The sequence below is a fragment of the Salvelinus fontinalis genome, chromosome 11, assembly GCF_029448725.1.
Source record: "Salvelinus fontinalis isolate EN_2023a chromosome 11, ASM2944872v1, whole genome shotgun sequence".
Lineage (NCBI taxonomy): Eukaryota > Metazoa > Chordata > Actinopteri > Salmoniformes > Salmonidae > Salvelinus > Salvelinus fontinalis.
This window is the reverse complement of record NC_074675.1, coordinates 54,708,351-54,732,014: the sequence shown is the minus strand read 5'-3', so window position 1 is coordinate 54,732,014 and position 23,664 is coordinate 54,708,351. Positions and strand designations below refer to the sequence as shown.

Below are 23,664 nucleotides of genomic sequence, written 5' to 3'. Positions count from 1 at the left end.
TGTGACTCTCTCGTCCCATAGTCCACAGTGCAAGGCCGTCCTGTACTGTTCTGACCAGTGTTCCCAGGCAGACCAGATCCGCTGTCCAGAGGATGCCAGTCACCAGCACTGGTGTGAAAAACTGTCCCGTTACATGAGCCACGACTCACAGCTTGCCGAGCTGCCGTTCAGCTACGCCGCAGGTAGGGGGCGCTGTAACAAAAATGACAGGGAATGTGTTAAAGGCCAGCAAGGAAGAAGGAAGCATAAGATTTCTACCGAGTGTTTATTTATCTAAGTTTCCTCCCTCTCTTACGCTACAGTTTTCTCTTCATTCCGTAACCCCCCCCCCCCTCCACCTTTTCTCTTCCTCTCTTGGTTTCTCGCCCACTATTCTGCCCAATCAGAGGTGACAGCTGTTGATTTCGACCTGGAACACTTCCTGAATAAGAATAAATTGGACAGTGGCTACTGGGTACACTGGAGCCTCCTGGTGCGCTCCCCCAGATATGAGCTCCATCCCACAGTGGAACAGTCCAGAGATCAATACCCCCACTGGTTCACAGGTTGGTACGGCCCAGTAGCCAACAACTCAGATCACTTTGTTTTGGAGAATGACGTTTTGGTGAACATTTTGATTGGAGAATAATGTTTTGGTGTGCATTTGGATTGGATAATGATTTGTTGAGCATTTTGATTGGATATTGATGATTTGGTGAGCATTTTGATTGGATAATGATGTTTTGGTGAGCATTTTGATTGGAGAATGATGATTTGGTGAGCATTTTGATTGGATAATGATGATTTGGTGAGCATTTTGATTGGAGAATGATGTTTGGTGAGAATTTTGATTGGATAATGACGATTTGTTGAGCATTTTGATTGGATAATGATGATTTGGTGAGCATTTTGATTGGATAATGATGATTTGATGAGCATTTTGATTGGAGAATGATGTTTTGGTGAGTGTTTATATTACCAAAGTAACATCACTGTACTTCATAGACAAAGTGCCTATGTGTTACTATAGTGAAGTAACGTACTAGTGTTACTGTGTAGTGATGAACTAAGTTGTCCTGCTGCATGTGATGTGTTAAGGTCACAGTGAGCCCTTTGGACCCCTGAAAAGGGAGGGAGACATCCTGTTCTGTAGCCCAGCTCCTCATGCAGTCCCCAGCGTCACCAAACCGATGGGTAAAACAGAAACTACAGCCAGAATGTGATAATAATCCCATCAACGTTGTATCACTCACTTGTACCTTCAAACAATGTTATAATACTGATATTCATTAAATCTCTCATTATCTCCCCTCTCTCTCTCTTTCTTATCTCCCCTCTGTCACTTTCTCTCGCTGTCTACCTCTCTCTCTGTCTCTCTGTTTCTCTCTCTGTCTCTATCTCTGTGTCTCTCTCTGTCTCTCTCACTTTGTCTCTCTCTCTCTGTCCCTGTCTCTTTCTCTGTCTTTCTGTCTCTCTCTCTCTCTCTCCTCAGTGTTGTGGAGTCAGTACTGTGAGTGGAGAGGTATCAGTCTGTCCTCTCCTGCAGCTGTTCTTCTCAGCTCCCCTCTCTCCATCTACTACATAATCACGTCGCTGGTGCCCAAAGACTGTGAGTGCGTGAGCTGTGTGAGTGTGTGTGAGCTGTGTGAGAGTGTGTGTGTGTGTGTGTGTGAGCTGTGTGAGAGTGTGTGAGCTGTGTGAGCTGTGTGAGTGTGTGTGTGAGCTGTGTGAGTGTGTGTGTGTGAGCTGTGTGAGTGTGTGTGAGTGTGTGTGAGTGTGTGTGAGTTTGTGTGAGCTGTGTGAGAGTGTGTGAGAGTGTGTGTGAGCTGTGTGAGAGTGTGTGAGAGTGTGTGTGAGCTGTGTGAGTGTGTGTGAGCTGTGTGAGTGTGTGTGAGCTGTGTGAGTGTGTGTGAGCTGTGTGAGTGTGTGTGAGTTTGTGTGAGCTGTGTGTGAGTGTGTGAGAGTGTGTGTGAGCTGTGTGAGCTGTGTGTGTGAGCTGTGTGAGTGTGTGTGAGCTGTGTGAGTGTGTGTGAGCTGTGTGAGTGTGTGTGAGTTTGTATGAGCTGTGTGAGAGTGTGTGAGAATGTGTGTGAGTGTGTGTGAGCTGTGTGAGTGTGTGTGAGCTGTGTGAGTGTGTGAGTGTGTGTGAGCTGTGTGAGAGTATGTGTGTGAGCTGTGCGAGAGTGTGTGAGCTGTGTGAATGTGTGTGTGAGAGTGTGAGAGTGTGTGAGCTGTGTGAGAGTGTGACAGTGTGTGAGAGTGTGTGAGCTGTGTGAGAGTGTGTGAGCTGTGTGAGAGTGTGTGTGTAATCATGGCATGTTTCAAAGAGTAAGGTTACCTGGACAAGACCACTGAGTATGCAGTATTTGTCCCTCCTCAGTTCCAGAGCTCAACATCCAGAAGAAGCAGTCTCTAAAGATCCACATCATCGACTCCTACAGGGAGTTCCACTGTCTCAAGGTGTTCTGGGTAGGACTGCAAGGCCTGGGATTTCCACCCTGTCCATATCACCACTCTTCTTCTGCAATCACTCACTCTTCCAGTGTGTGTGTGTGTGTGTGTGTGTGTGTGTGTGTGTGTGTGTGTGTGTGTGTGTGTGTGTGTGTGTGTGTGTGTGTGTGTGTGTGTGTGTGTGTGTGTGTGTGTGTGTGTGTGTGTGTGTGTGTCAGGCATATCTGTGTCTGTTTTCACTTTCATCTCCTGCATCTTCCTGTGAGGCCTCTTTGTCTGGTCCTGGCAGCTCTCAGCAGGGCGTAAACACAGAGATTAGAACTGACCACTCCTGTTTCACTTCCCACCCCGAGTAACGTCTATAAACCGCCTGTCTGTCTGTCTCTGTCTGTCTGTTTAGCTGTCTGTCTGCCTTTGTTTTACTGCCTCCCTTCCACCAATAGGAATTGTCCATTCTCCTGCCGCACATGACCTTTGAACTGGTGTTCATAGGGGAGGGACTTCCCCCTGAGAGTGACGAGGAGCAGCTCTTTCTGCAGAAGAAGGTGACCCCCCCCCCCCCCCCCGAACAACACCCCACCACCCCTCAACAACACCCCGTCCCCCCTGAACAACACCCCGTCCCCTTGAACAACACCCCGTCCCCCTGAACAACACCCCGTCCCCCCTGAACAACACCCCGTCCCCCTGAACAACACCCCGTCCCCCTGAACAACACCCCGTCCCCCTGAACAACCCCCGTCCCCCCTGAACAACACCCCGTCCCCCTGAACAACACCCCGTCCCCCCTGAACAACACCCCGTCCCCCCTGAACAACACCCCGTCCCCCCTGAACAACACCCCGTCCCCCCTGAACAACACCCCGTCCCCCTGAACAACACCCCGTCCCCCCTGAACAACACCCCGTCCCCCTGAACAACACCCCGTCCCCCCTGAACAACACCCCGTCCCCCCTGAACAACACCCCGTCCCCCCTGAACAACACCCCGTCCCCCCTGAACAACACCCCGTCCCCCCTGAACAACACCCCGTCCCCCCTGAACAACACCCCGTCCCTCTGAACAACACCCCGTCACCCCTGAACAACACCCCGTCCCCCCTGAACAACACCCCGTCCCCCCTGAACAACACCCCGTCCCCCTGAACAACACCCCGTCCCCCCTGAACAACACCCCGTCCCCCTGAACAACACCCCGTCCCCCCTGAACAACACCCCGTCCCCCCTGAACAACACCCCGTCCCCCCTGAACAACACCCCGTCCCCCCTGAACAACACCCCGTCCCCCCTGAACAACACCCCGTCCCCCCTGAACAACACCCCGTCCCCCCTGAACAACACCCCGTCACCCCTGAACAACACCCCGTCCCCCCTGAACAACACCCCGTCACCCCTGAACAACACCCCGTCCCTCTGAACAACACCCCGTCACCCCTGAACAACACCCCGTCCCCCCTGAACAACACCCCGTCCCCCTGAACAACACCCCGTCCCCCTGAACAACACCCCGTCCCCCCTGAACAACACCCCGTCCCCCCTGAACAACACCCCGTCCCCCCTGAACAACACCCCGTCCCCCCTGAACAACACCCCGTCCCCCCTGAACAACACCCCGTCCCCCCTGAACAACACCCCGTCCCCCCTGAACAACACCCCGTCCCCCTGAACAATAACTTCACAACTCACCAGTCTTGCGATGTTTAGTACAGGTTGTTCTGTAAATACATTTCACACCAAGTTCAGGTGGACTATATGGTTCCTATAAGTTCAGGTGGACTATATGGTTCCTATAAGTTCAGGTGGACTATATGGTTCCTATAAGTTCAGGTGGACTATATGGTTCCTATAAGTTCAGGTGGACTATATGGTTCCTATAAGTTCAGGTGGACTATATGGTTCCTATAAGTGGATGTAGAGCAGTAGTCTGACATCGTCCTCCCCTGTCACCGTGGGGTTGCTCATCCAGGACGGCCGTGTCAACCTGGTTAACCCCAGCTTCACCCCGGATGAGAAGTTGGACAGGAGGAGCATCCGGGTCAAAGGTTACCGCAGGGCCTATCACATGCTGCAAGGGCCCAAGCCTGACCTGGTGATTGGTGAGTATACTGTATGTTGGGAGAGGTGTGTGTGTTTTTGTTGTGTGTGCGTGCATGTGCGTGTGCGCGTACGAGCGTGCATGTGCGTGTGTTTCTGTATGCAAACAGGACCTTGAGTGGGTGTCCTGTTTGTATGTGAGCTGTGTGTGTCTACTTCATTGTGTGTACATTCCTGTGTACACGTCTGTCTCCAGTTGGTTTCCTGACAGTGTTATCGACGGTATTGTTGAATCGCTGAATAGACGGAAGTGAAGGGAGATCTGGTTTCTCTTCCTGAACTACAGCCCTTTGATTCTTAACAAGTAACTTATTACCCCCCTGAGAGCAGGAAGTGTTACTTACACTGTACTGTAAAACAGGGTAGTACTGTACTGTAAAACAGGGTAGAACAGTACTGTAAAACAGGGTAGAACTGTACTGTAAAACAGGGTATTACTATACTGTAAATCAGGGTAGTACTATACTGTAAATCAGGGTAGTACTGTACTGTAAAACAGGGTAGTACTGTAAAACAGGGTAGTACTGTAAAACAGGGTAGTACTGTAAAACAGGGTAGAACTGTACTGTAAAACAGGGTAGAACTGTACTGTAAAACAGGGTAGTACTGTACTGTAAATCAGGGTAGTACTATACTGTAAATCAGGGTAGTACTGTACTGTAAAACAGGGTAGTACTGTAAAACAGGGTAGTACAGTAAAACAGGGTAGAACTGTAAAACAGGGTAGAACTGTAAAACAGGGTAGAACTGTACTGTAAAACAGGGTAGTACTGTACTGTAAAACAGGGTAGTACTGTACTGTAAAACAGGGTAGTACTGTACTGTAAAACAGGGTAGAACTGTACTGTAAAACAGGGTAGTACTATACTGTAAATCAGGGTAGTACTGTACTGTAAAACAGGGTAGTACTGTAAAACAGGGTAGTACTGTAAAACAGGGTAGAACTGTCCTGTAAAACAGGGTAGTACTGTACTGTAAAACAGGGTAGAACTGTTCTGTAAATCAGGGTAGTACTGTACTGTAAATCAGGGTAGTACTGTACTGTAAATCAGGGTAGTACTGTACTGTAAATCAGGGTAGTACTGTAAAACAGGGTAGTACTGTAAAACAGGGTAGTACTGTACTGTAAAACAGGGTAGAACTGTACTGTATAACAGGGTAGTACTGTAAAACAGGGTAGAACTGTACTGTAAAACAGGGTAGAACTGTACTGTAAAACAGGGTAGAACTGTACTGTAAAACAGGGTAGTACTGTAAAACAGGGTAGTACTGTACTGTAAAACAGGGTAGAACTGTACTGTAAAACAGGGTAGAACTGTGCTGTAAAACAGGGTAGAACTGTACTGTATAACAGGGTAGTACTGTACTGTAAAACAGGGTAGCACTGTACTGTAAATCAGGGTAGCACTGTACTGTAAATCAGGGTAGCACTATACTGTAAATCAGGGTAGTACTGTACTGTAAATCAGGGTAGTACTGTAACGCAGACAAGTGTGTTAGGGGACATGAGGACGGAAAGCTGGAATGTGTATGTGTGTGTGTCCATTGTCCATCCAACAGGCTTCAGACCGGCGATCCTGCTTCAGGAGTCGTGGCTCAGTATACTCCCTAGGCTCCAGGTAACCCCCCCCCCCCCCCCCCCCCTTTCCTACCAAGATGTTATTCAAACCACTCCATATCTACTGACGCCAACCACTTCCACATTCTACAAGTGGGACTGACCATGTGACTGAAAAGTTCTTCCTGTCTCTGTAGTCCCTGAGGGTTCCAGCCTACTTCTGTGAGGTTGGAGAGTTGAGCTGTGAGTGCAGCCAGCAGGTGATGAGCCAGGCCACCGGGGGCACCCTCTCCCCTCCACACGTCAACCCCTTCCACTGCCCCATGCGTATCACTGGAGGAGATAACATGCTGCCCTGGTGAGGGAGGGACTCCTTCCTTAGAGCTGTTGGGGGGCAATATCTTCTGGTATACTTCTCGCTCTGTCTCTCTCTGTCTGTCTCTGTCTCTCTCTGTTTGTCTCTCTCTCTCTCTCTCTCTCTCTCTCTCTCTCTCTCTCTCTCTCTCTCTCTCTCTGTCTGTCTCTGTCTCTGTCTCTGTCTCTGTCTCTCTTCTCTCTCTTTTCTCTCTCTCTTCTCTCTCTTTCTCTCTCTGTCTGTCTCTCTCTCTCTGTCTCTCTTCTCTCTCTCTCTCTCTCCCTCTCTCTCTCTCTCTCTCTGTCTCTCTCTCTCTGTCCGTCTCTCTCTGTCTCCCTCCCTCTCTCTTCTCTCTCTGTTTCTCTCTGTCTCTCTCTCTCTGTTTTGTGTTAACCCTAAGCCTACGAAAGTGTCTGCTATATGACCTGTCCTCCTCTCCCTCCCAGGTATTCCAATGCCTTCATCTTCCATCTGAGGTACAAGCCCCTACATAGTGAGAAACGACCTTCTGTGGCCTACCCCAAAGCCCCGCCTCTGCAGGTAGAGCCGGCCAATCAGGAACCTGACTACCCTGTGAAGATGAGTCGCAGGGATAGGAAGCAGGCCGCCCGCAATATGCCCCGCAAACGCAAATGATGATAACGACATGCACACACATACGCACTCAAACACAAACATATACACACTGACACACACACACACACTGGCACACACACACTGGCGCGTGCGCACACAAGGTTACTCTCAATGACCAGACTCAGGGCAGACTAACACTTTAGCTGAACTAGCCTTTTCATTAAAAAGACCAATCATAGACTCTTCAGTGATTGCCGTGCCAGTTTGTTTGTGGGTTACACATTCTCAATAGTTTATATTTGATGTTTTAATCCTCCGCAAATCAACGCCCTAAGGGTCCATTTCCTTCTATAAGATAGTGTAGTCTACTGTTAACCACGTGACTGGTAAGATGACTTATTATGTAGGCTAGAGTTTGTGTGGCTGTGACATTCTTTATCTTGTACAGACAGAGATATTAGAGGGGAAGAAGAGAGAGAAGAGATACATTACATGTAACAACCAAGACCCGTTCATTCCCCTGTAGTTAGGACCTTATGTACTAGAGAGAGAGAGAGAAAGAGAAAGAGAGAGAGACAGAGAGAGAGAGAGAGAAAGTTCCTAAGCGTACAATACTCTTAAAAACAAATACAGAATGTAAATGATAAAGTAACAAAACACAAAAATGACAGGCCAAACCCATATGCTCCCTCCCTATCCACCCATATTCCCCCTCCCTATCCACCCATATGCTCCCTCCCTATCCACCCATATGCTCCCTCCCTATCCACCCATATGCTCCCTCCCTATCCACCCATATGCTCCCTCCCTATCCACCCATATGCCCCCTCCCTATCCACCCATATTCCCCCTCCCTATCCACCCATATGCTCCCTCCCTATCCACCCATATGCTCCCTCCCTATCCACCCATATTCTCCCTCCCTAGCCACCCATATGCTCCCTCCCTATCCACCCATATGCTCCCTCCCTATCCACCCATATGCTCCCTCCCTATCCACCCATATGCTCCCTCCCTATCCACCCATATTCCCCCTCCCTATCCACCCATATGCTCCCTCCCTATCCACCCATATGCTCCCTCCCTATCCACCCATATGCTCCCTCCCTATCCACCCATATGCTCCCTCCCTATCCACCCATATTCCCCCTCCCTATCCACCCATATGCTCCCTCCCTATCCACCCATATGCTCCCTCCCTATCCACCCATATGCTCCCTCCCTATCCACCCATATGCTCCCTCCCTATCCACCCATATTCCCCCTCCCTATCCACCCATATGCCCCCTCCCTATCCACCCATATGCTCCCTCCCTATCCACCCATATGCTCCCTCCCTATCCACCCATATGCTCCCTCCCTATCCACCCATATTCCCCCTCCCTATCCACCCATATGCTCCCTCCCTATCCACCCATATGCTCCCTCCCTATCCACCCATATGCTCCCTCCCTATCCACCCATATGCTCCCTCCCTATCCACCCATATGCTCCCTCCCTATCCACCCATATTCCCCCTCCCTATCCACCCATATGCTCCCTCCCTATCCACCCATATGCTCCCTCCCTAGCCACCCATATGCTCCCTCCCTATCCACCCATATGCTCCCTCCCTATCCACCCATATGCTCCCTCCCTATCCACCCATATGCTCCCTCCCTATCCACCCATATGCTCCCTCCCTATCCACCCATATGCTCCCTCCCTATCCACCCATATGCTCCCTCCCTATCCACCCATATGCTCCCTCCCTATCCACCCATATTCCCCCTCCCTATCCACCCATATGCTCCCTCCCTATCCACCCATATGCTCCCTCCCTAGCCACCCATATGCTCCCTCCCTATCCACCCATATGCTCCCTCCCTATCCACCCATATGCTCCCTCCCTATCCACCCATATGCTCCCTCCCTATCCATAACCGCTTGGCGCATCCCATCATCCCCCAACAGAACTTTGGGGACAACTGATTCCTGATCAGTTAATTAACTCTAAATCACGTGCTTGTAAATCAATGGCCTCTTGTGTGCCTCCAAATGATTCTAGTTCCGTTTGTTTAGTTCCTCACAGTTCTATCCAAGTTAACCTCAGACAGAGGCTGTTGCGTAGGCTATATGTGATAACGTGAAATGTCACAGCACGTTCTGAACTGCGCTGAAGACAAAGAAACTAAATCGTCCACATGGCTGGCTGCCACTTTGAAATGATCAGGAGGATTGACCATTATTATATCTATTTATATGGCACACTGTCCGACATACGGGGGGGGGGGGGGGGGGCTATGGAGTTGATGATGTCACGCTATGGGGTCCTCAGCTAGTGGAGATGGGTAGGGGGCTATGGAGTTGATGATGTCACAGTGGGGTCCTCAGCTAGTGGAGATGGGTAGGGGGCTATGGAGTTGATGATGTCACAGTGGGGTCCTCAGCTAGTGGAGATGGGTAGGGGGCTATGGAGTTGATGATGTCACAGTGGGGTCCTCAGCTAGTGGAGATGGGTAGGGGGCTATGGAGTTGATGATGTCACAGTGGGGTCCTCAGCTAGTGGAGATGGGTAGGGGGCTATGGAGTCCTCAGCTAGTGGAGATGGGTAGGGGGCTATGGGGTCCTCAGCTAGTGGAGATGGGTAGGGGGCTATGGAGTCCTCAGCTAGTGGAGATGGGTAGGGGGCTATGGGGTCCTCAGCTAGTGGAGGTGGGTAGGGGGCTATGGAGTCCTCAGCTAGTGGAGATGGGTAGGGGGCTATGGGGTCCTCAGCTAGTGGAGATGGGTAGGGGGCTATGGGGTCCTCAGCTAGTGGAGGTGGGTAGGGGGCTATGGGGTCCTCAGCTAGTGGAGGTGGGTAGGGGGCTATGGGGTCCTCAGCTAGTGGAGATGGGTAGGGGGCTATGGGGTCCTCAGCTAGTGGAGATGGGTACGGGGGCTATGGGGTCCTCAGCTAGTGGAGGTGGGTAGGGGGCTATGGGGTCCTCAGCTAGTGGAGATGGGTAGGGGGCTATGGGGTCCTCAGCTAGTGGAGATGGGTAGGGGGCTATGGGGTCCTCAGCTAGTGGAGATGGGTAGGGGGCTATGGAGTCCTCAGCTAGTGGAGATGGTGTCACGCTATGGGGTCCTCAGCTAGTGGAGGTGGGTAGGGGGCTATGGAGTCCTCAGCTAGTGGAGGTGGGTAGGGGGCTATGGGGTCCTCAGCTAGTGGAGATGGGTAGGGGGCTATGGGGTCCTCAGCTAGTGGAGATGGGTACGGGGCTATGGGGTCCTCAGCTAGTGGAGATGGGTAGGGGGCTATGGGGTCCTCAGCTAGTGGAGATGGGTAGGGGGCTATGGAGTCGCATTAGAGAATGACTTATAAGTGGAAACCATGTAATGTCTAATTGAATTACTTTGATGAGGTTAGTGAGAACTTTTCATTCGATTTTTATCCAATAGTGTTTTCTGGATTATATTGTTGCAATGCATTCTGGTTTTTCGCTGTTTACAGTGTGGGGCTAAAAAAAACACTTCGCTTCAACCAGTAAAATTCCTCTTTGGCTACAGCCTATGTCAATGAGCGTTAGCATTCTAGCTAACAACTGCTGCATGCAAAATAGTTATTTTGCAAAGATCACAACCAAATATAATCATAGCAGTGTTCAAGCAAGAATCAAAACATCATTGTAAGGTATGAGAATCCCCAAAATATATTTTGTTTAGAAGTAATAAAAACGTAAATGTAGGCTTTGTTGAATGTGCGCAGATGGTGATGGCTTTCTGACTGCAGCCAAGAGTCGCGCGCAACGGTGAGTGACGTCATGGTGTCGTGTACTGGAAAGGAGTCTATTTCATTTGAATGACGTCAGAGCTTTTATTTATAGTTTTAAAAAACATGCAAACGCTTTTTGTTGTCGGCTGCCTGCTGATGTAGCCTAGTGCGTGTCACTGAACAACTGTGTAGCGCAGAGAAAGGGAGAGAGAGAGACAAACAGAGACAGAGAGAGAGAGAGAGAGGCTATTCACCTCCAACCGGCACAATGCATTATCTAAGCAGGTTGTACGGCGCATTCTAAACAGATAGCGGCGCAGAGTGTTCTGAGTCTACAACCACGGAGAAACAAACATCACAACAACCGGACCGTCTTGAGTAACGGAAGGGGAAGGTAGCCTTTTTAGCAGCCTACCGCTACGCATGTTGACGCTAGCTACACTCTGTAACAACCCCCTGTTTTCTCTCGCTCTGTCCGTCTTTATCCAGGACTGCGAAGGACCAACGGGAAAGTTAAAAAAAAGTATTCGTTGAGATAGTCACATGACCTACAGAATTTACAAGCTGTCAGTACCGGCTCACGGAATTGAAAAGCTTTCCGGCCGGCGTCGCAGCTACTTGAAAAGAATTGGGTAATAACGGAATATCTTCATACTGGCAAACAAAAACAAATGGCAGAATAGATGAACACGAATTTACACGAACACGGCTCCATTCATGTGTGAACTATTTTCCCTTTAGGTAAGACAAACCTGAATATTTGAACGAACGTGAGTGACCTTGTTTCAAGGGCTAGAGTTACTGCAACATCCTGTTTCTCTCTACATTCTCCGGGGGATTTATTTGGCACCAATCGGCGACTTTGATGAATTAAACCGGGACGAGAACTCTGGAGTAAAGACCGTGAATAATAAATAGTGCGCTCAACCGTGCGAAGTTCTTCTGATAGCCCCGCCTACCCCAGCATGACCCACATTACCTAGTTTCGGAGGGATAACATTTCGAGTACGGGTACCTGTCTTTTGGCTTTGACAGATAACAATTGACTTTAAACTCCATTGAACCTTGAAGGACGTGAAGTACCTGTCACTCAGTTTGCCATTGAATAACGGAAACGATGCGTTATTATAAAGGCTGCGTAAATGTGTATTAGGCAATGATAGCCTATATCAAGGTTTTGATTGCTGGATGTGTCTAAATCTTTTGGACTTACCTGGGGGTCAAGAAACAACTGAGAGGAGACATTATTATCATGAGCGTTTCCCTCTGAAGCACTGGATTAAGGGAATTTCCTGTATAACACCTGTCTTTTTTTTTCTTTTTACATGCGGGAAGAATAATTCTACTGACTCAGGGAATTTCATGCTCATGAAAACCATTTTCATTAATGGTGCTATAAGGATTACACTTTATGAAACTTGCATTTGGTTTTGATACTGTTATTGAGATCAAAGGTTTGCATGAGAAGGGAATTTTTGACAATGAAAAAGGGAGAAAGGAATTGACAGGAAATCATCGGGGATTATGACATCAGATGCTGTCTGTCAATAATCAAGAGGACCATGCTGTGATTGACAGCTAGATCAATAAAAGCCAGCCAAGAGGATCTGAGGGCATTTTTATGGCAATGACGACAAAAGAACAAGTGCTTTTAAGGACAGAGCAAGTAGAGCGTGTTCAACCCCTCAACAGAGATTTATTGGAGCCAACCAATCATCAAACAGTCCGTCCTTCTCCTCATCCAATCATGTTCTTGAATTGCGGCCAATTGCTGCCACCCCTGCTGCGGCACGCGGATGTCCCAGCCCGCATCACGGAGAGCTTCATCCTGTCCGGTTACCGCTTCCCCAACTATAGCCTCGCCCAATGCCTGCTCTCGGCCTTCCGGCCCACCAATGAGACCGGCAACTTCTGGACCCATTTCCTGCCAGTCTTCATCTTTGCCTTCTACTTCCTGGAGCCGTTCGGTTTGGAGGGCGCTCCGCCCACCGGCGACCCTTTCTTCTACCCGCTGTGGAACTACTTCACGGGGGTGTTGTGCCTGTTGATGGCTAGCAGTATGGCTCATCTCCTCAACTCCATGTCTCTGGTCATAAGGGAGGTGTGCTTTTTCGTGGATTATGGAACCATCAGTGCTTACACCGTCGGGTCTTCTTTGGCCTACTACTACTATATCCACCCCAGGGCGGGGATCCTGGAATTGGGGATTGGGAGACACAACAACACCCACCAGGACACTTCTTCGTCATCGTCATCATCGTTGTCCTCGGCCATGCCAGAGTTCAGCGTGTTTTTCGAGACTTTATACATCCCCAGCTCCTGCCTGGTGGCCATCATCTGTGTCTTGGCCTGCTGCAACACCCGCCAGCGCTGGAGGACCTACCGCTATATCATACGTACCCTAGTCTTCCTCCTGCCCTTCCTCGTGGCCTCCACGCCCATCTTCTACCGCCTCCTCCACTCCTCCCCTTACCTCCCAACCTCCTCCTCCTTCTCCTCCTCCGCCTCCATGGCTCAGTTCTTCTGTCGACACTGCTTCTGGCTGGTGGTGTCAGCCCTGTTCAACATTAGCAAGATCCCCGAGCGACTGTCACCCGGTCGGTTTGATATCTGGGGTCATAGTCACCAGTGGTTCCATGTCTGCACCTTCTTGTCCATCCTCGATGAACTTCATATGATCAACGGGGAGGTGAGGGCCATACTCCTTCAGCCAGTCCTGGTGGTCCCCCCAGCCACCCCTCCACACCTCCCCGGCCCCACCTTAGCCTCCACCTACGGGGTGATGCTGGTCCTCCAGGCCTCCATCGCCTCCATCATCGCCTGGTTCTCCTGGTGCGCCAACAGCATCTACAAACCCCAGGGAGACCAGTTGGAGAAAGAGTTCCTCACTAAAAGACATCTGAAGTGTCACTGATATTGGGGTCTGATTTGATGAAGACCTCTGACTTTAATTTCAAGACGAAGGCCAGTCATTTAGTAGATTTATTGACTTCATGTATTTCATCACTTGAACAATGCAGCACATATCGTTTATGGAGGTTCGAGAGGTTACCACTCACGTAATATAAAAAAAAGTAGCATGTTTTCATGTATTGTTTTCATTTGTAGTCACTCTGTAACATTCACTAGTTCTGTAGCCTACTTTGTCTTTACCTTCACCCAGTGGTTTCCCCCTTTCCCTTTTCATTGGACTATGTGGGTAACTTTAGCTTTGAAAGGGTAAGTGGCTGTCAGCTAATATTCAAGGGGTTTTGTTTTTAAAGTTCACCATGGGGGTGCAATTTGGTCCACTGGATTAGGAACAGTATTTTGTGGGGTTGGAACACCTTGGCGGTTCAGTTATGTCCCCTGGGATTCAGTCATGTCCCCTGGGGTTCAGTCATGTCCCCTGGGATTCAGTCATGTCCCCTGGGGTTCAGTCATGTCCCCTGGGATTCAGTTATTTCCCCTGGCGTTCAGTTATTTCCCCTGGGGTTCAGTTATTTCCCCTGGGGTTCAGTTATTTCCCCTGGGGTTCAGTCGTGTCCCCTGGGGTTCAGTCGTGTCCCCTGGGGTTCAGTCATGTCCCCCTGGGGTTCAGTTATTTCCCCTGGGGTTCAGTCATGTCCCCCTGGGGTTCAGTCATGTCCCCTGGGGTTCCAGGACTCACATTCTGTTCTAGAACAAGATGATAATTCTATTCCTTAAGGGGGTTTTAAGGTAGAGGACATTGGAAAGGTGTTGTTACCCTCTGAGAACTAAGATACATAGGATCAACATGTTAGCAATGCCCTTTAAATGTCACAGTGAGATTTAACGAAGCGTTTGCTGCCATGCTGTCTTTTAACGCTTCCTCGATTAGTCTCCTTCAACCTTCCTCCACCTCCCCTACCGCCTCTGACTGATAATACCTCTTCATATCTCTCTCTCTCTTTATCTCTCTCACTCGATTAGTCTCCTTCAACCTTCCTCCACTTCCCCTACCGCCTCTGACTGATAATACCTCTTCGTATCTCTCTCTCTCTCTCTCTCTCTTTATCTCTCTCACTCGATTAGTCTCCTTCAACCTTCCTCCACTTCCCCTACCGCCTCTGACTGATAATATCTCTTCATATCTCTCTCTCTCTCTCTCTCGATTAGTCTCCTTCAACCTTCCTCCACCTCCCCTACCGCCTCTGACTGATAATACCTCTTCATATCTCTCTCTCTCTCTCTCTCTCTCTCTCTCTCTCTCTCTCTCTCTCTCTCTCTCTCTCTCTCGATTAGTCTCCTTCAACCTTCCTCCACTTCCCCTACCGCCTCTGACTGATAATACCTCTTCATATCTCTCTCTCTCTCTCTCTCTCTCTCTCTCTCTCGATTAGTCTCCTTCAACCTTCCTCCACTTCCCCTACCGCCTCTGACTGATAATACCTCTTCATAACTCTCTCTCTCTTTATCTCTCTCACTCGATTAGTCTCCTTCAACCTTCCTCCACTTCCCCTACCGCCTCTGACTGATAATACCTCTTCATATCTCTCTCTCTCTTTATCTCTCTCACTCGATTAGTCTCCTTCAACCTTCCTCCACCTCCCCTACCGCCTCTGACTGATAATACCTCTTCATATCTCTCTCTCTCTTTATCTCTCTCACTCGATTAGTCTCCTTCAACCTTCCTCCACCTCCCCTACCGCCTCTGACTGATAATACCTCTTCATATCTCTCTCTCTCTTTATCTCTCTCACTCGATTAGTCTCCTTCAACCTTCCTCCACTTCCCCTACCGCCTCTGACTGATAATACCTCTTCATATCTCTCTCTCTCTTTATCTCTCTCACTCGATTAGTCTCCTTCAACCTTCCTCCACTTCCCCTACCGCCTCTGACTGATAATATCTCTTCATATCTCTCTCTCTCTCTCTCTCTCTCTCGATTAGTCTCCTTCAACCTTCCTCCACTTCCCCTACCGCCTCTGACTGATAATACCTCTTCATATCTCTCTCTCTCTCTCTTTATCTTTCTCTCTCTTTATCTCTCTCTCTCTTTATCTCTCTCACTCGATTAGTCTCCTTCAACCTTCCTCCACTTCCCCTACCGCCTCTGACTGATAATATCTCTTCATATCTCTCTTTCTCTCTCTCTCTCTCTCTCTCTCTCTCTCTCTCGATTAGTCTCCTTCAACCTTCCTCCACTTCCCCTACCGCCTCTGACTGATAATACCTCTTCATATCTCTCTCTCTCTCTCTCACTCTCTCTCTCACTCTCTCTCTCTCTCTCGCTTTATCTCACTCACTCTCTCTCTCTATTTATCTCACTCTCAAATTCTCTCTCTCTCTCTCTATATATATATATATCTCACACACTCGCAAATTCATTTTCCTTCATGTTATACTGAATCTCGCTCTTCATACTTTCTTGATACCTTCTCAAAACTCTCTGTCATGCCACACACAGTTTAATTTCCGAGCGCTTTCTCACAAGTCGACTTTGCTCCCGAGTGGCGCAGCGGTCTAAGGCACTGCAGCTCAGTGCTAGCGGCGTCACTAGAGACCCTGGTTCGACCCCGGGCTGTATCACAACCGGCCGTGATCGGGATTCCCATAGGGCGGAGCCAAATTGGCCCAGCTTCGTCCGGGTTAGGGGAGGGTTTGACCGGGGTAGGCCGTCATTGTAAAATAAGAATTTGTTCTTAACTGACTTGCCTAGTTTAATAAAGGTTAAATAAAAAAAAACAGGAAGTGGGGTAGCTTTTCCGACAACAGAAATAGACCAAGACCTCACTCAGTCTTGCATTATTGCACTCTGAGGGGTTGAGCCCAACTTCATATGCACTTTCTGAAGCCACATCTTCAAAAGGACTTTTACGTACAGAATATTTCAAAAATGTTTGACGACAAATTGTTGATCTAACGTACTAGACCACAGATTTTTTGTATTGCTATCAATATCAATGGTCAACTTCATACTATAGCTGCATGTACTGTACACTGATTGCACTGAAAAAGTTGCCGTACTTTATTTATGGTAAAGAAACACGGGCCTGAAACAGCCAGTGATGGAACTTTATTTTTTACCTGCAGTAATATCTATACGTCTGAAGCCGTAGTGAGGATACATTGTATAAACCACAGGTGGTTGGTGGCACCTTAATTGGGGAGGACAGGCTCGTGGTAATGACTGGAGTGGAATCAGTGGAATCATATCAGCAACGTCAAAACACATGGTTTCCATGGTTTCCATGTGTTTTATGCCGTTCCATTTGCTCCGTTCCGGACTTTATTATGAGCCGTCCCCCACTCAGCAGCCTCCTGTGGTATAAACTCTTATCAGCAGATCATTGATGATGTGTTCGCCTGCTCAGACGTTGCTGACAGATCTTACAACGTCTTGATAGGAATTTTACCTTATCATGTGTTATAGCAATCTGGGGCCTGACGGCACAATCGATGACGTGGCATGCAACCACTGGTTGATGCATGCAATGTCTGAGCAGGGTAACATAATCTGAATGTTGACAATGTGGACGATTGGATGAGACCACCAGAAAGAAACACTCTGGTTAGATTTGCATTCAACCAATCAGGTCACTTTGAGGAAGTTGTTGACCAATGAGACCCCTGAAGGATGATTGTTTATTTGTCTCTCAACCAATCATGCAAATATTTGCATGAAATAGTCTCCTCTTATGTAGATAATTAGCAGTAGCATGTTTAAATACTCCTTCTGAATGTTCATTTCCTGGAATGTAAGAGAGACAACAAGACATGCTTCTATTTTAGACATACAGTAGATTAGCTAGCATAAACAATGATGTTATAATTGCTATGCTCTGGACATTCTCATGTCTCCTCCCCCATATCTCTGCTCTCCTCTCTCTTCCTGGTTATAGATTCTACTGCTGTCTGTCTCTTCCTGGTTATAGATTCTACTGCTGTCTGTCTCTTCCTGGTTATAGATTCTACTGCTGTCTGTCTCTTCCTGGTTATAGATTCTACTGCTGTCTGTCTCTTCCTGGTTATAGATTCTACTGCTGTCTGTCTCTTCCTGGTTATAGATTCTACTGCTGTCTGTCTCTTCCTGGTCATAGATTCTACTGCTGTCTGTCTCTTCCTGGTTATAGATTCTACTGCTGTCTGTCTCTTCCTGGTTATAGATTCTACTGCTGTCTGTCTCTTCCTGGTTATAGATTCTACTGCTGTCTGTCTCTTCCTGGTTATAGATTCTACTGCTGTCTGTCTCTTCCTGGTTATAGATTCTACTGCTGTCTATCTCTTCTTGGTTATAGATTCTACTGCTGTCTGTCTCTTCCTGGTTATAGATTCTACTGCTGTCTATCTCTTCCTGGTTATAGATTCTACTGCTGTCTGTCTCTTCCTGGTTATAGATTCTACTGCTGTCTGTCTCTTCCTGGTTATAGATTCTACTGCTGTCTGTCTCTTCCTGGTTATAGATTCTACTGCTATCTGTTTTTAGTTCTGTCTTCGTTTGAAGAATTATGCCGTCAGTTATTGAGAAAAGAAAGAGAAAGCATGTCTTGTGTTTAAAATGTAGGAGTCTGATCTGATTAATTTCTATCATGGCAAGCCGTAGATATACATAACAGAGTTTTGCAAACTATCCTCCATTTTAGCTCCAAATTTCCAATCCCAATCTCTATGGATAACTCTATTTATGGGGTAAATCTTTGACTCTTTTGGTTCTGCCCTCTCCCATGCCCTGAGTTTATTTGCACAGTGACGGTGGACCAGGCCAGTCCTGTCTTAGAGATGAAGTGCAGTGATGAAGTGCAGCTTTAGCTCACTTTAGTCAACTGCTTTGTTGACTCAAACAGACACCTGTATAGTATCTAGGCTTTAACATATTATATTAGGCCACTATGTCAGTCAGGATTTGGATTAATATGTGTACGATGCTTGATAGAGAGGTCTACTTTCTGGGGGACCTGAACATTGCTGGTTATCATCTAGCTGTCCTCTCAACTGTGACTAATGCCTGTCATACCAATATTGTTGGATCTGTGACATCCACTTGTATTGATCATGTCGTCACTAACGCTACAGAACTTTGCACCAAAACAACATCATTTCCCATTGGCTGTCGTGACCGTGACATTGTGGCAATAACGAGGAAAGTCAAAGTGCCAAAAAAGGTTGGGCCTAAACTAATTTATAAGAGATCATACAACATGTTTTCCAAGGACTCTTCTGTTGAAGCTGTATAACATGTATGTTGGTCTGTTGTGTATGAGGAAGTGAATCCAGATGCTGCACTGGAAGTATTTGTAAAAATATTCCTTCCAGTTGTTGACCAGCACCTGTTAAGAATCTACCTGTAAGAACTGTTAGGCCCCTGGATTGATGATGAATTTAATAATTCTTTGGTTCGAAGACACGATACAAAAGACGTGAGATACAAGTCAGGTTGCTCAGCTGATTGGTTGACATACAAGTCAGGTTGCTCAGCTGATTGGTTGACATACAAGTCCGGTTGCTCAGCTGATTGGTTGACATACAAGTCAGGTTGCTCAGCTGATTGGTTGACATACAAGTCAGGTTGCTCAGCTGATTGGTTGATATACAAGTCAGGTTACTCAGCTGATTGGTTGACATACAAGTCCGGTTGCTCAGCTGATTGGTTGACATACAAGTCAGGTTGCTCAGCTGATTGGTTGACATACAAGTCAGGTTGCTCAGCTGATTGGTTGACATACAAGTCAGGTTGCTCAGCTGATTGGTTGACATACAAGTCTGGTTGCTCAGCTGATTGGTTGACATACAAGTCAGGTTGCTCAGCTGATTGGTTGACATACAAGTCAGGTTGCTCAGCTGATTGGTTGACATACAAGTCCGGTTGCTCAGCTGATTGGTTGACATACAAGTCAGGTTGCTCAGCTGATTGGTTGACATGCAAGTCAGGTTGCTCAGCTGATTGGTTGACATACAAGTCCGGTTGCTCAGCTGATTGGTTGACATACAAGTCAGGTTGCTCAGCTGATTGGTTGACATACAAGTCAGGTTGCTCAGCTGATTGGTTGACATACAAGTCAGGTTGCTCAGCTGATTGGTTGACATACAAGTCAGGTTGCTCAGCTGATTGGTTGACATTCTGTAACTTGAGACATTTTGTGACTAAACTTAACAAAAATATGATTTCTTTTTTATTACCAAACCAAGATAAATGACTTAAAACACATTGGAAAAGGCTTTGGAGTACCTTAAATGATATCATGGGTAGAAAACCCAAATTCATCTCCATCGATCATTGAAGTTTATGGATAATTTATAACAAAACCTTTCGATAATAGCCAATCATTTCAATTACTATTTCACTAGTAAAGTGGAAAAACTCAGAAGTGAAATTACCACATTGAACAAGTGAACCATCATATTGTTATATAAAATATCTAATAATGAAAAATAAGGATTGCTGTTTTGGATTTGGTCAAGTTAGTGCTGGAGAGGTGGGAAAATGATTGTTATCTATCAATAATGATAAGCCTACAGGTAGAGACAGCCTAGATGGGAAACTATTGAGAATGGTAGCAGACTGTATTACCACCTCTATTTGCTATATCTTTAACCAAATCCTAAAGGAGGGTGTGTCCACAGGTGTTGAAGGAAGTTAAACAAATTCCACTGCCTAAAAATAGTAAGGCACCCTTTGCTGGCTCTAACAGCCGCCCAATCAGTTTGTTGCCTGTTCTTAGTAAACTGATGGAGAAATATGTGTTTGACCAAATACAATGCCATTTATCAGAGAACAAGTTAACTCCTGACATTCAGCATGCATATAGAGAAGGGCACTCAACTTGTACTGCACTGTCTCAGATGACTGATGATTGGCTAAAATACATGGATACTAAGATAATAGTTGGAGCTGAATTGTTAGATTTCATTGCAGCCTTTGATGTTATTGAAGAAACTCACTTGCTATGGCTTTACATCACCTGCCATTGGATTGGGTTGGAATGTTATTTATCCAATAGAACCCAGAGAGTGTTCTTCAATGGAAGCTTCTCTAACATCAGATATGTACAGTGCGGTGTCCCTCAGGGGAGTTGACTTGGGCCTTTACTCTTCTCTGTTATTACAAATGATTTGCCACTTGTCTTACAAAAAGCTAGAATGACTAATGCGGATGATTCCACACTGTACATGTCAGCACCCAAAGCCAGTGAGCTCACTGACATTCTAGTTACAGTTAGAATCAGAATGGGTGATTAATAATGAACAGGTTTTTAATATATATAAAACTAAAAGCATTGTGTTTGGTTCAAAACATTCTCTAAGACCTAAACCTAAACTGGAGTTGTACATTAAGGGTGTGGAAGACGTGGATGTCGATTAAGGTCAGCCCCCCCTCACCTCTCTGATTCAGAGGGGTTGGGTAAAATGCGGAAGACACATTTCATTTTATCCCCCCTTTTCCCCATTGAGCCTGTTGAAGCTAAACTCCTAGGTATAATAACATCGGATGGTCAATTATCATGGTCAAGTCATATTGACAGAGTTGTTGTGAAGATGGGGAGGGGGCGTGTCTTTTATAAAAAAACATGTTCTACGTTTTTGACACAAAGATCAACTGTACTAGTTGTTCAGGCTCAGATTTTGTCCGATCTTGATAACCGTCCACTAATGTGGTCAAGTGTATCAAAGAAAGACCTAGCAAAGCTGCAGCTCAAAACGGAGCACCTTTAAAGGCCCATGTACAACTAACGTCAACAACATCAACTAACATCAACTTTCCTGGTTGAGGATTGACGAGAGATTAGCTACTTTTCTTCCAGTTTTTATGAGAGAAAAAATTACTTTGATGAAAATTGCAGATTGTCTGCATCATCAAATAACATTCTGCTCAGACACCCGTACATACCCCACAAGACATGCCACCAGGGGTCTCTTCAGACACCCGTACATACCCCACAAGACATGCCACCAGAGGTCTCTTCACAGTCCCAAAGTCCAACAGGAATTCACGGCAACTCACAGTATTATTATACAGAGCCATGATCACATAGAAGTCCCTTGCATCTCCTGTTAGTCAGCAAAGAGCAGAACGACCTTTAAACACTGATTAAACAACAACTCATAGAACAGACTGTGAGGACACAGACACACACACCCACACTCTAATACACAGACACACTATAACACACACACACTAACACACACGAACACTCTAACACACACACACACACACACACACACACACTCTAACACACACAGTAACACACACACTCTAACACACACACACACACACACACACTTACACACACACTCTAACACACACACACACTAACACACACATACACACACTCTAACACACACACACTCTAACACACACACAGACATACTACATGTATTTACATGTGTCTCGATGCACTGAATTGCACAAGCTTGTGAGAGGTAGCTTTTTGAGAACCAGACTTTTTTTTAAGGAAGGTTCTTTTGCTTCTTATGGTCCACAAAAAAAGCTACATCTCAACATAACATTGCTGTAATGTAAAGGTTGGCGTAACATTGCTGTAGTGTAAAGGTGGGCGTAACATTGCTGTAATGTAAAGGTTGGCGTAACATTGCTGTAATGTAAAGGTTGGCGTAACATTGCTGTAATGTAAAGGTTGGCGTAACATTGCTGTAATGTAAAGGTTGGCGTAACATTGCTGTAATGTAAAGGTTGGCGTAACATTGCTGTAATGTAAAGGTTGGCGTAACATTGCTGTAATGTAAAGGTTGGCGTAACATTGCTGTAATGTAAAGGTTGGCGTAACATTGCTGTAATGTAAAGGTGGGCGTAACATTGCTGTAATGTAAAGGTTGGCGTAACATTGCTGTAATGTAAAGGTTGGCGTAACATTGCTGTAATGTAAAGGTTGGCGTAACATTGCTGTAGTGTAAAGGTGGGCGTAACATTGCTGTAATGTAAAGGTGGGCGTAACATTGCTGTAGTGTAAAGGTTGGCGTAACATTGCTGTAATGTAAAGGTTGGCGTAACATTGCTGTAATGTAAAGGTTGGCGTAACATTGCTGTAATGTAAAGGTTGGCGTAACATTGCTGTAATGTAAAGGTTGGCGTAACATTGTAGCACTGTACCATTCTGCAACGTTTAGGCAACACTTGCTTACAGGAAGTCGACCTTGAAAGCCCTACACAGCTCTTTGTAGGTCGGCTATCTGCCAAACTTGAAAGAATTATGCATTACTACAAACGTTGAGGAACTAATCTTTCCATAACTTAAATGTAACATTTCAATAGTTCTGCTGCACTGTGAATGGAAACGCTGACACAACGTTAGGCTCTTTATCCTGTCTGTGTAGGCAGGAGATGCCAGACATAAAGTTATCAGATGTAATGCAAAGCCACTGTGGATGTCAGACTGTACAAACAAGGCTACTTTACCTATACCAGGAGTCGGCAACAGACGGACCCGCGGGCCAAAACTGGTCGAAAAAGACTGTAAAATCACCAGAAATTCAGCCCCCAAAAATGTGCATAATTTTTTAAATTTGATCCCAAGTATTCCCACGAATAAATAAAGAGGCATATGTAATGGTGCCTCGGTATAATCAAGGTTTGAAATGATTGTATTTGAAAATACAATCTCTTTTTGAGCTTGCAGTGTACAAATGATTAGAATTATGTTCTGGCCCCCGGACCACAAAACTTGTCTTGTGGCTGAATCTAGTTGCCAACCCCTGACGTACAGTATGGCTTTCAGGGGTAAATGCTGATTCTGATAAATGCATTTTAAATAGTATAAATATATATATTAATGACGATTAGCAGATCACATTGATTTCATCCTAATTATAATCATTTTTAATTTGAAAAGGGTCATTTTTCTGTCTTTTGTGCAATAATATTATTGTGTGTAGAGAGAGCGAGTCCTAATATTGAGATGTACAGTTGAATTAATTGAATGAACTGAATATAAAATAATAAAATGTAGACACGTTA

General features: G+C 46.5%; 2 protein-coding genes across 2 annotated transcripts; both read left to right on the top strand.

The window, feature by feature from the left end:
• Window positions 1-18: 18 nt before the first annotated feature.
• LOC129865957 (zinc finger MYND domain-containing protein 15-like) lies at window positions 19-7,259 on the top strand. Its single transcript, XM_055939060.1, has 10 exons — window positions 19-182; window positions 387-545; window positions 1,078-1,173; window positions 1,472-1,588; window positions 2,360-2,448; window positions 2,874-2,975; window positions 4,396-4,525; window positions 6,084-6,142; window positions 6,279-6,439; window positions 6,883-7,259. Exons 1-10 carry the CDS (start codon window positions 134-136, stop codon window positions 7,070-7,072), a joined length of 1,152 nt encoding a protein of 383 aa, XP_055795035.1. The 5' UTR covers window positions 19-133; the 3' UTR covers window positions 7,073-7,259.
• Window positions 7,260-10,302: 3,043 nt separating this feature from the next.
• On the top strand, window positions 10,303-23,664 carry paqr9 (progestin and adipoQ receptor family member 9). The gene has a single exon (XM_055939059.1). It carries the CDS (start codon window positions 12,373-12,375, stop codon window positions 13,663-13,665), a length of 1,293 nt encoding a protein of 430 aa, XP_055795034.1. The 5' UTR covers window positions 10,303-12,372; the 3' UTR covers window positions 13,666-23,664.

What these genes read in the sequence shown, in the direction of transcription:
- LOC129865957 (XM_055939060.1), top strand. Translation starts at nt 134, where the DNA reads ATGAGCCACGACTCACAGCTTGCCGAGCTGCCGTTCAGCTACGCCGCA. An exon ending in GTATACTCCCTAGGCTCCAG is followed by an intron (nt 6,143 to 6,278) that starts GTAACCCCCCCC and finishes CTGTCTCTGTAG; the next exon opens with TCCCTGAGGGTTCCAGCCTA. An exon ending in GGAGATAACATGCTGCCCTG is followed by an intron (nt 6,440 to 6,882) that starts GTGAGGGAGGGA and finishes TCTCCCTCCCAG; the next exon opens with GTATTCCAATGCCTTCATCT.
- paqr9 (XM_055939059.1), top strand. Translation starts at nt 12,373, where the DNA reads ATGGCAATGACGACAAAAGAACAAGTGCTTTTAAGGACAGAGCAAGTA.